The following is a 12,593-nucleotide window of genomic DNA, read 5'->3' on the forward strand; positions in this document are numbered from 1 at the left end:
TCTTGTCTAGGTGTGTTCCCTCCCCTGCCTTTTCCTGCCCCAGCAAACCTTTTGATCAAGAGCAAAGTTTGCCTTGTTCAGACACTTAGCTGTAGTGATAGTCTCTCTCTGCAATCCAAACTTATTTCTAAAAGTGACAATAGTGGGGAATTCAGTGCAGACTTGCAGCTGTAAAAGCCAGGGTATTTTACTTGCTGTAAAATGACAGCTAGCTATCAGGACTATGGCTATATTAGGTTAAACACTGTAACACAACACCTACTATACTTCATCCAGGTATATGACCAGGGTAATTATTTCTGGTCTTCCATTTCTGCATCTGCAGAAAGAAATAGTAGTGCTGACTTTCAGATAGTTGTGAACGTGTTTAAAGAGTGCAGCATTATTACATCTAATTCATTCTACTCACTGGATCTACTATTAGTAATGCTTACAATATTTAATACCGAGGAGAAAATCCACACTGCAAAAAGACTTAATAGCAGTTTTTATTTTCTTCCTGTTATTTTATGAATTTGTAAAATGAATTTGCATTGCTATTGATCAAGCAAAAGAGTACAAACTTTTGAACAGAAGGTTGATTTTAGGCAGGCTAGATAGCTGAGATGGTGTAGGCACTTGAGGGTACAGGAGCTTGAGAAATATGGGTTCAATCCCACCACCTACATTACAGGAGAGACCAGTGTGCCACAGTTATCCTCTGACCCTACAAATGCTCTGTAGCACGCTCCACCGCCCCTCCCTGCGTCACAAAAAGTAAAATTAGTTTTGTCGAAACAACAGAAAGATTAACCCATTGTTAACCAAATTTCTCAAATCATATTATTCAAAGAGGTCGTGGGAATGGAGTACATGTCAAAAGCACAGACTGCCAGTCGTTAAAGGATACACTCGTAATCTTTTGATCAGCTCTACCGATAACCGTCACGCACAATGGGGAGGTCTGATTTGGGATGGCTACAGTGACTGAGTAGGTTCTGAGCCTACAATTCCCATGCTGCCCCTCAAACTAGCGCGAGCGAGCCCATAGCCTGCCGGGAGTTGTAGTTTCCAACGGCTAGACACAGGCTATAAGAACATGGGCGATGGCTCCAGGAAACCAACCGTCCCACAATGCAAAGGCCGTCCGTGACGCCATTAGACGAGCGCCGGCAGCGCGGCGAGCGGGGAGCGCCGTGGTCGCCGCCGCCTCCCACCCTGCCGCCTCCGTCGCCGCCGCCTCCGTGGGGCCCTCCGTGTCTGCGCAGCTCGGCCCGGGGCTCCCGAAGGAGCAGCGGAGCGCGGGGCCCGGCGCGGGCGCGGGGTGCGGCCATGGCGGACGGTGCGGGTGCTGGCGCGGCGGGCCAGGCCTCGGGACCGGCGGGGGGCTCGAGTGGGGCGGGCGGCCCCGTCAATCCTGCTTCGCTGCCTCCGGGAGACCCGCAGCTCATCGCTCTCATAGTGGAGCAGCTCAAGAGCCGTGGGCTGTTTGACAGCTTCCGCCGGGACTGCCTGGCCGACGTGGACACTAAGGTACCCGGGCTGCGGGGAGCCGAGGGGGCGGACCACCTCGCTGCTTTCACGAGCCAGAGTCCGGAGTAAAACAAAAGGCACCTCGGAATCCTGTCTGGGACGCGCCGCGCGGGGCACTACCGGTGCCTTCTGAGTGGTGCACACCCGACACCTGAGCACTTACCAGCTGTAATTTTTAATTTATTTTTTATTTCATTTTTTTAGTTCTATCGCTTTTCTGAACTTGAAGATTCTTTTATGGCTGCACACGTATACCCACTCCATACCCAAGAAACTTGTGTTTTACCACACTTGGGAAAAGCAGAGTACTTTAGAAGCTCCACCGATTCCCTTGTTCACCACCGGGGAGGTGATTTTAAGTACCGGCTGGATTGGACGACACTTTTTTAAAAGAAATATTATTTATTTATTTTTATTTATATGAGTACACAGTAGTTGTCTTCAGACACACACCAGAATTGTGCATTGGATCCCATTACAGATGGTTGTGAGCCACTATATGGTTGCTGGGAATTGGGAATTGAACTCAGGACCTCTGGAAGAGCAGTCAGTGCTCTTAAAACACTGAGCCATCTCTCCAGCCCCATGGATGACACGTTGATAGTTAATCCCTTTCCCCAGCTGAATCATTTGCAGACTTGTATGAAGTCAAATTGGGATAAGCTGTAGAATCAGCACCTTCTTTTTTTCCATTTAACTAATTGAAATGGAGTTACTGGTTGTTAGATCCAGTGCCAAAGGCCAGTCTCTACGGTTAAAAAAATAAATAAAATAAAAATGCTAATTCACCTGAGTTGGAAACTTTGGAATGTGTGTCACAGGGCAGGTATATAGTAGTAGCCAGAACATTTCTTTTCCCTTTACAAAACCTGCTTACCAAGATTAAGGTGGTGGAGTTAGGAGCCTCTTTGATTACTGAGGGCTCCCCAGTCTTCATTGCTGCTCAGGGCTGTGAGTCACTTAAGCAAGCAGGCCCAGTAGCCCCTCTCCCAGTTGGAGAGGAGGTGGTCAGGGGCTCAGAACATTCCTTGTACTCACTAGGTAATTTCGTAGGCTTGTTCTCAAGCTCTAAGAAGGAGGATTTAGAGTAAGTGCCTCAGGCTCCTTTGAGGGTCACAGCTTTGCCTGGAAACGCTTCACAGAGCTCCCTTGGCTGTAGCTGGAGTGACTCTTGGTGAGGCTTGGTGGCTGTTTCATTTGGAGGGGGCTTTCCTTGGTGTACTGCTATGAACATCCAATGTGAGTCAAGCAGACAGGAATGTTTGCATTTTAGGGATAGAAATTACTGAAACTCACAAGTCAGGTGACTGGTAAAAAGTCAGTGCTTGGCCTCGAACCCTATTCCTTCCAGAAACAGCTTGCATCTGTCCTTAGCCACATGGTGACAGAAAGCACCTTTGTTTCCTCTTTTAAGCCTGAAAGTCTAATGTCTGAATGAGGGCAGCATAATACTAATAGACTCTTCCCTCGTGGAGTTTCTTTAGAAGTAGATTGACTTAGGGGCTGGAGAGAGAGCTCAGAGGTTAGGACTGTTCTTCCAGAGGTCCTGAGTTCAATTCCCAGCAACCACATGGGAGCTCATAACCATCTGTAATGAGATCTAGTGCCCTCTTCTGGCCCACAGGCATACACACACTGTATACTTACACACATAATAAATAAGTCTTTTTTTTTTTTTTTTAAGTAGATTGACTTATATAGGCAATGCCCTGCACTGTGCCTAGCCACTGCAAGACAGGCACCCTGCTGGCTGTTGATTCATGGCTGCTGTACTGCAGGTGAACTCTGAGGTCAGGTGGGAGTTTGTTTAAAGGGGAAGATGTGTTTCTATGAAAAGCAGTTTCCTGAATGGCTCAGTGCCACAACATTGGCACACACACTAACATGGTCTCTTCTAAATGCATGTCTTAGCCAGCTTACCAGAACCTGAGGCAGAAGGTGGATAATTTTGTGTCAACACATCTGGACAAACAGGAATGGAATCCTGCAATGAACAAGAACCAGTTGCGAAATGGGCTGAGGCAGAGCGTGGTTCAGTAAGTGAAGGGAAGGTGGAGGCCCCAGCGTGCATGCCACACAAGCCGGCCACAAGGTCATGGAGTCCCGGTCTGTGGTGCTTTGTAGCCCTCTGCTGTCTGGTGCATCAGGGCGATCATGAGCAGAGCCCTGGCGTGCCTGCTGCTCACTCTGGCCACTCCTAGGTGTGTGCACTCAGTGTTGGCTCTGGAAGACCTTTTGGATTGCCAGGCTTGCTCTTCATCTTTTGAAGCTTTCAGTGTAATCTGAATATAAGTGTGAGTTTTATACCAAAATACCAGTGTTAGGGTGTGGAGAGTGAGTTAGTTCTATATGGTCTTGAGACCATGGCTGCGAAAGTGTGGTGGCAGTTCACAGGAAACAAACTGACCCTTTGCTAGAAGGTCTTGTGGAACACTCAAATGAGTGACCTCATTGTTACTGCACAGTGGGGGGAGGAGGGTCATGGACTCACATGAGTGACCTCATTGTTACTGCACAGTGAGGGGATCCTGGGCTCACTTGAGTGACCTCATTGTTACTGCACAGTGGGGGGTCCTGGGCTCACTTGAGTGACCTCATTGTTACTGCACAGTGGGGGTGGGGTGTCATGGGTTCCAAGGTAAATTTTTTTTCTGTTGTGTCAGAATCCATTTTGGCTTTTAGCACCGGGGCTTATGTTTGGCACTTTGTAATCCACTAACCTGTTGAATAAAAGCTCGTGAAGCAGGGTTCTGAAAATAGGACATCAGGGGATTGTGGTGAGAAAAGCAGATGGTGGAAGACTGAGGCAGGGCTATGCTTGCTGCAGAGGTGCCTGCAGTTGTGGCTGCCAAAGGTACGTAGGCGGTTGGACTGGGAGAGCCAAAGCGTGCTCTCAGCTGTGCTGTGTCCCCAGAGGCCTTCATGATAGGGTTGTTGCCACATGGGGCCTTCACCCCTGTTGCACTGAATTAGTTCTTTGAGAATCAGTTGTTGAGCTTAGACAAATGTGATGCCACACTCCTGTCATCTCAGCACTCAGATTGAGGCAGGAAGGTAGGAGAGCCAGGCAGCTTTGGTTATGTGATGTGCTCCAGACCGGCCTCAGCTACACAGTAAGACCTTCCCAGAGAAGGAAAGAAAATAAAAAATGGGTGAGTTCAGCTGCTTTCCTCACTAGGCAGTGTGGCTTAGAATACAGATAGGGACTTGAGCAGACTCTGGGTGACGCTGTGCTGTTTGTACTTTCTAGCCACTGGCATCATGAGCCAAGTACACCTCTTCACATTCCCGGCCTCAGCTACTTTGTTACAGCAACACAAAGAAGGCTGGGTTAATGCAGGTCATCTACTTCAGTCTGGGTACTGAGTCTTCCTAGTTTGATATTATAGTGTGTTATGCAAGGTGCTAACACCAGATGTGTAAGGATAAGGTGTATGAACCTCTTTGTATATTTCCTTGAAACTTTTGACTATACAGTGATTTTGAAATTTAAAAGATTTTAAAAATAGAAAAGGATTTTTGTTGACAATCTAGTATTCCTGTGGCTCATGGCCACTGAAATTGGGATCTTGTAAATAAAGAAAATGACCACTCCTGTAAAGTCCTGTGTGTCAGGAGAGTGTGGTATCTACAGCTTCCCACGCTGTCCTCCTGGTCTGTGGAGTACTGCTCCCTTCGTGGGGTGAGCTCTGGTGGCTCGGAGGTCTTAGAAAGCTGGGTCAGAAGCCACCCTTTACTGAGCAGCTGCACATTGTGTGTCAGTCTTTATGCATCTTACCAGTTGTCACAAACCTCTATTGTCTGGGCTGTGTTGGATGTTTGCATTGCTACTGGAAGCTGCTTCTGTTCTTGCTGCTAAGTATAAATGCTGAAGAAAATGGAGGCAAAACAAGGCTTTCGCTGTCTTTGACATTACGACTGCTGTTTTCACTCCACACCTGTGGCCAGGCTCGCTCTTGCCGTATGCCGCACGTATTGGACTTTGGGGCAGTCTGCTCCGATTTGTCTTGTTCCTTTGTACAGAGTTGGGGCTGCATGAGGGATGGTAGGTAGCAGTCGGCTCTGAACCTCCTCAATGAAGGGCCAGTGGCCTAAATCTTGGGGAAAATGGATGTTTGCTGGTCTCGAATGGCACTTGGGACATACTGGTGCAAAGGAGAACTCTAAAGAACTCAGTAACAGTGGTTTGTTTCATCTCCATAGGTCAGGCATGTTGGAAGCAGGAGTGGACAGGATCATTTCTCAAGTGGTAGACCCCAAACTAAACCACATCTTCAGGCCACAGATAGAGCGAGCAATCCATGAGTTCCTGGCCGCCCAGAAAAAAGAAGCTGTGCCAGCTCCCCCTCCAGAACCTGAAAGCCAGGATCCTCCAGCGCCATCCCAGGATGCTTCCTAAGGTTTGGCACACCGTCTGTCCTCTGCCTGGCTGATGTGTGCAATGGTTAGAAAAGGGCTAAGCTGTGATTAGAAGTCACGCTTCACACCCATTCAGAAGAGTCAGCCATCCCACGGAACTCGCCACTCACACGCTCCCAAGTGTACTCTGCAGCAGCAGAGCCAGGCATGCAAGCCGACAGAGGAAGCATCATTGGGAGCCATGTGCAGCTGGTTTACACAGGGCACTCATGTGGAGGTCATCCTCTCTGAAGTTGCTTACATGTGGCTCTCAAACTGGTTGACATTTGCGGTTTTCACATGAAGTCAAGCAGCATTTCCAAGTGCTGTCTCAAGTGAGACACTCACATGAGCTCTGCACATTCATGTTGCCTCTCAGTTACCATGCAGCTCTGTTCCCTTTGTCTCAGGTTTGGGATTTAATCCTAGATTAGCTGGAGATAGAGAGATGAATTCGGTCCTCATTCCCGTCAAGCCATGTGTTGTATGAAGAGATAGATGGTAGCAGGTAGAGGAGAGCCAGTGTGTGAGCGGCAGACCCTCCCTCACCTGTCATCACCTGACCAGGGGAGTGTCCTGCTGTTACTGCTCTCCTGTGAGTCTCCAAGACAGCTGTTTGTAGGAAAGTGGGGAGGGAGGCAGTTGAGCAAAGCCTTTGAACATGGCTGATTGGAGCTTGCAAGAACACTGGCTGCCGTAGGTCAGTACCAGTGGGGCTGTCATGCCTCTTGGAGAGGTCCTTGATCCATCATGGAGTGTAAAGCATTCATTTTAAATCTTTCTCATTTTATTAATATATTTTTAAGGAACATAGTTATTGAATATAGACCCTTGTCAAAAGCAAAAGCATTTTGACATGGTTGTCTTTTTTTTTTTTTTTTTTTTTTTTTTAGAATATACTCAATACCTTTGGAAAGCTCTATTTAACGAAGAAAGGATTCCTGTTTCATACGAATATAACTTTAGTTGGCCATGTCATTACTGATGTCAAGATTTTGGCCTTGACTGTGGTGGTGTCCACATTGGATGGAGAGCAAGTTTGGTGGTGGGACAGTTACTTGTACTTGCTCATGGATTGTGTCACCTTTGACCAGCCTGTTGAAGGGTGTGACCCCAGTAGACACTACAGAGGTTTAAGCACTACCGTGACGTGGGCTGTTCTGTGAACGTGGGCTGTCCTGTGAATGGACCTTTATACTTGAACATAGACATTGCATGTGCATGTCAGCGCTTGCACTCTGGTGTGCAGAAGCCAGGCTGGAGGCTAGCTGGTCAGGACAGCAAGGGTCAGTGGGAGCGGCTATTGGACGGTGGGTTCTCATACGCTAGAGATCCAGACTGGAACATGTGGCGGTTAGCCTCTGAAGACTGGGACGTATGGCAGTCAACATCAGAAGCCTGAAGGTTGCCGTGCTTGGGGGTCTTAGTGGTTTCTGTTCCCTGTCAGAGGTAGCGTCGGAGCCCTGAGTGAGTGAGGAAGCTGAGACTTGGGGTGCACAGAAAGCCCCACAGCTTCCGTCCTGGCATCTCTCCATCTGCAGGGGCAAGTCACTCTGGGTGCTGTGCTCAGTTCTCATGTTTGTGTTTTTAGAAAAAAAAACTGCTAATAAATTGTGGATGTTTTACAATAAAGTCATTTGATGTTCTTTCCCTAAAGCCTCAACAGAGCCTTAGAGCCTTGTCTGTAGAGGGGACCCCTTTCCTTTACCTACCCGCCATCTCCGTGGAGGGGATTCCCCTTTCCTTTACCTGGCCACCATCTCCATATACCACACAGGACTTGATGAGAATGAAGGACTAGTGGCTGCAGCTTAGAAGCACCCTGGCTCAGGCTGAACAAGGCAGCTGGTCAGGGGCAGGCAGTGTCTTGACTATTCTGATGCAGCTCAAGCTGTGTGAGTACCCGTGTCCCCTCCATATCTAAGGGCAAGCAGAGGGGTAGGGGGAGGTGGGTGTCCATTCCAAGGTCTGGGGAGCCCGAGATTTGTATTTCTTTTCTCTTTCTAATACATTAGTTACTGACCTGGAGGCCGGGGATGGTGACAGGCAGCATATGTGGCGGTCAGAAGACAGCTTGTAGATCTTGGTTCTCTCCTACTATGGATCCCGGTGATGGAATTTAGGTCATCTAACCTGGTGGCAAACACCTTTACTCACTGCCCTAAAAGTTTTTGTCTCCAAGGGAGATGCTGGCCTTGCATGTGGGAAAGATTGCTCAAACCCGAGAGTCCTGTTCATAGTCAAGTACACTCCTGACAGCTTGTCCGGCTTGTTGGATTTGGGGTTTGAAGGTTCTGTGGCTCTGGAGGGAGAACCCAGTGGCTCACACTTGCTAAGCCGGCACTCTACAGCTGAGCTTCATGCCCAGCCCAGATCTAACAACTTTTAACCCAGTCAATTGTTTCTGCCCTGAAGGAACGTTCCCCTCCCACCTTTACCAGAAATGCCCTCAGTGAGGACTTTGCTGCCTGCCAAGAACTCAGCAAGATGTTTGCAGCTCCAGCCCTCAATTTAGAAGCAAGCTGGCTCCGCCCTCAGCAGAGATGGAAGTGACCTCAGGGGTGTGGTCTGTTGTTCCCCTCCAGGGTGCAGAACCACATCAGTGCTCTGGAGTTAACCTCCCCAAACCTGGGCCTCATCACACTGATCTGAATTCTGAAGCTAAAAAGGAACCGAAAAGTATAAACTAGCCACATGCTTGCCATAAAAGGTGACCAGGACATAGAAGCTTGTCTTTACCTCCTATCAAAATTTTCTTACTTTGGAAGGCTGAGTAGTATTCCATCTTGTGTGGATATTGCATTCTGAAGAGCCTGGCTAATTTTTAGCCAAAATAAAATTTTTAGCCAAAACTAAAATCACCTAAGACACATCTCAGAACATGCATCATAAAACATCTGCTGGAAACCTTTGATCTGCTCTCTAAGGCCATGTGGTATGAGCTGAGTTCCCTCTGAGCAGGTGCTGGCCAGTAAGTGTTAACAATGGCGAAGATAGCTAAAGCCAAGAGTTAACACATGGCAGTCACCTGGGCAATAGTCTAACAGCCAGAGCAAGCTTGGGACCTCACCAGCCTGCTGGGTCTTCCATGTGTCCTACTGTTATATATCCCCTACCCACCCCCATGTGCTCACCTTGTACTGGGGAAGCTTGCCACTATCTCTGGGAAAACCTGCCCATGCCTGATCTTCTCTGGGCTCCCTCCTCAAAGCAGCTTAAGCCATTGCAGACTTGCCTAGCAAACTTGGTAGAAGTCCACGAAGCTGTTCTCATGAGCTGTGAAGCTAACAGACATGTATTTATAGCCTGTGGGTTATTAATAGGGTTTTACTGGTTACTATTCTAAGCATAGATCTCCACATAAATGCTTGGGGGTGGGTGGAAAAAGCACGAGGAACGTTATTGGGTGAAACCCCATGAAGGGACCGTTGTGCCGTGTCCCCCTGATTCACCTTGTTGAGCCTATGCTGAGAACATGTGGTTTGTTGTAAAATGAGTCCTTTGACACACAGGACTCAGAACCAGTTCTCTGGCCTTTGCCCCTGCCTCCCCACACGTCCCCAGGAAGATGTGTGTACAGTTGACATTGGTAACATAGCCCTTGAACCACAGAGCCTGACAAGTCTAGGAGACAGGCTGGACCACACAGGGTGCTGTTTTCCCAGGCCAGTTCTGGGACAGTGGCCTTCAACCACAGCCAGCTTTAGAAGCCAACTGTCTGCTTCCTTTGTGCCCAAGCCCAAGCCTTAGAACTCACTATTTCACTGAGATGCAAGGCTTCCCTATCCCTCGTCGTAGAAGAGGCAGTACATGGCTGTCCCAGCCTGCAGCCACACTAAAGCCATTATATGTCAGGCTGGACACAACAGACTGGAGGGGAAGCGTTTGATGAGAGGCTCTGAGGGCAGCAGAGCAACCCCTGTTCTCTGTTTGCCTTCTGAGTAGCAGAGAGGAAAGAGGGGAGGTTCTACCCTGACAACAGAGCCAGCTCTAGGCCCACTTCATATGAGGTGTCAAGAGAGGGCCCCAGGCCTGGAAATGGGGATTGCCAGCCGTGAAATGGGAATTGGGAATTGCCAGCTAGAAATGGGGATTGCCAGCCCAGGGCTGACCCATTGCACCTGAATTCTCCCGCAGGAGTAGGGGTACTATTGACAGGACCACGAGGAGGCAGAGTCAACTAGGCAGGACCCTATCTATGCAAGCTTCTGAGGGGAGCTGTCAGCTAGAACAGAACAGGGAGGCATGTGGAGCCCGGTGACTGTCTCACCATGAGACATGACTGAGAGCCATAGCCATGAGTAGTCAGTGCTCAGCCTGCACTCATGGGCTGAGTCCTGGTGCCGTTCTAGTGGAGGGAAGGGATGGGCAGAGTGAGCTGGGCCAGCTGGGGTTGGGTGGGTGGACTAGGCTAGAACAGGGCTGAGTTGATGGGGCTAGAACAAGCACAGGCAGTGGGTAGGGTGGGATGGGGCAGGAGTGTATGGGGTTAGGTGAGATGGCACAGGGTACGACAGAGCAAATGTAGATGGAACACAGACCACGGGGATGCTAGAACCACTGACAAGTGCCCATCAATGAAGGAGGAACCCTCTGCAGCCATGCAGAGGGTCAGGGTCACACCCTCATGGTCAGTACTGCTACATGCTCTTCACTAAGCTTTTTAAGCTCTGCCACTGCTCACAGCTGCTAGAACAGTGGGTGTTAATCAGTGACTCAGTTGACCATCTCAATACCCCAAAGATCAGGACGGCCACTGTCCCCATTTTACAAAGTTGCTCACCCAGGCTGACAACACCAGGGAGCCTCTGGAGCCCAGCTCAAGAATGCAGAGTCAGTCCTAAAGGGAAGGGGAGATGGGAAGGAGAGAGAACAGAGTCCCATGTAGAGACATCCACCTAGGCTTGCCTGAGAGATGGGGTGGAGGGGCCTCTCTTCACTGGCAGTGTCACAGGAGGTAACAGCTGCCTGTGTGAATGATGGAGAAGACCCCATGGCTTATGTTCCAGGTGGAATTTGCCTCTGGCAGGTGACCTTTTACCTCTCTGAGCCTCTGTTCCTGACCTGTGGGATGGACAGTGGACATTCAACCTACAGAATGGCAAGGCCATGCCAGCTGAGTGATGGCCTAGCATCTAGTCACCAAACAACAGGTGCTGAGAGGTGGCTGAGTCCCCCAGCCTGGCTGGAGCCAGGCTTCACCAGGCAGCAGTGCCCACTGAGACAGCTTCATGGCCTCGTGGCCAGCCCGTCCCTCACAGGTTAAGAGTATGTGATGTACCCCAGCTACATCAGTTCCTACCTTAGAAAAGTCACTGGTCCTCTCTGAACCTTTGACTCCTCTATGAAGTGGGTTTATTTGAGGTTTACAGACCATAAGCAGAAGCGACTGGTGTTAATTTTGCTAAGGGAAGCAAAATGGCCAACATAAGGAACACAACATTTTGGTCTCAGAGGAATCAGTGCTCAAAGTCATAGCTCCCTAGCAGAGCAACTGAACAGCCTTAGGTGAATGCCTGCACCTCTCTGTTTCCTGCTTAAGAGGCAGGCGATGGAGAGATACACATGCAGCTTCCACAGCCTGGGCCACTGCCTGTGGATTTCAGGAGGCACTGCCAAGCCCTGGCCTGACCTCATTTGCCATCACTTTGTGCTATGTCCCCAGCCTGAAAGGTATCTTTGTGGGGCTGCCACCCAGACCCAGTGAAGAGCCGGAGTCATCCATATCCCTCTATAAACAGGTCCAAGGTAGTGAGAATCACCCATTCCCTGGTGGCCCTGGAGGGACAGCCATGCCAGAGGTCATTTGGAAGGTGCCAACCTGGTTTAAAGGAAACCACAGAACCCAAGGACAGAATGTGCACAGAAGACCCTCAGCCAGGCAGGGAATCATGTGGATAAAGAAGCCAGAGGGTGTGCAGGGTTCTCTGGATCCTGCCAAACATTACCTGATCTGGGTTGACGTCGTTCCCTCTTGGCCCTCACATCTGCAGGGTGAGCACTTCACCCCCAGGCAGGGCTAACCCTATAAGACCTAGGTACCTCACATGCCCACTCAGATTCAGGTGGCATCCCAGAAAGATTCACTCCAGAATGACATCATCAGCCCCCTGCCTCGGACCGGGATTTCTTATGGGGTCCCTTGTTCTGCGGGACGATGGGTTCTGGCCAGGTGGGCACGGGATTTGGCTTTGACAAAAAGAGTACACACGAGTGGTGTAAGATCTGAGTGTATTTCTTTAAAAATGACATGAGGCTTTTACAATCATTGCAAAAGAGAAATGAAAAATCTGGCAGCTCAACAGTTGAGGTACCTCTGAGGCTATCTGAAACATACTGGGTCTAAAGCAGCAGCTATCTCCTCTGAACTGGTGCTGCATCCCCCCCCCCCCCCCCCCCCCCCCGGGCCCAAGTGCTCTGGGCCTGGGGGACTGCGAGAGATACATGAATCTGAGACCTAGCCCATCTAAGTTCTAGTGCTAGTCCTGCATGTGAGTCCAACTCATTCTTCCCCCAGTCCTAGTGCAAGACTGAAGTCACATAGGCAAGCGACCCCGACACACCAAGGTCACCTGACTTCTAAAAGCCAGGTGCAGATAACGCCTCCTCAGTTCTTTGCTATGGTTACAGACTGGTTAGGCCTAAGTAAGCTCTTCAACTATGTTGCCTTTCTGGGCCAGCAG

General features: G+C 49.5%; 1 protein-coding gene across 3 annotated transcripts in view; it reads left to right on the plus strand.

Annotated features, from left to right (window-relative positions):
* Positions 1-1,047: 1,047 nt before the first annotated feature.
* The window catches only part of Bod1 (biorientation of chromosomes in cell division 1), an 18,701-nt gene continuing 7,155 nt past the window's right edge, over positions 1,048-12,593 (plus strand). The window contains exons 1-4 of one of the 3 annotated variants that reach the window (XM_031352756.1): positions 1,048-1,512; positions 3,424-3,548; positions 5,716-5,912; positions 6,804-7,570. In XM_031352756.1, the coding sequence (XP_031208616.1) occupies positions 1,114-1,512; positions 3,424-3,548; positions 5,716-5,911 (720 nt within the window). In that variant the 5' untranslated portion in view covers positions 1,048-1,113 and the 3' untranslated portion in view covers position 5,912; positions 6,804-7,570. Of the gene's footprint in view, positions 1,513-3,423; positions 3,549-5,715; positions 6,751-6,803; positions 7,571-12,593 lie in introns of those variants that run through there. The other 2 variants (XM_031352757.1, XM_031352755.1) reach the window with 2 other exon arrangements.

Source organism: Mastomys coucha, unplaced genomic scaffold (genome assembly GCF_008632895.1).
Source record: "Mastomys coucha isolate ucsf_1 unplaced genomic scaffold, UCSF_Mcou_1 pScaffold5, whole genome shotgun sequence".
Lineage (NCBI taxonomy): Eukaryota > Metazoa > Chordata > Mammalia > Rodentia > Muridae > Mastomys > Mastomys coucha.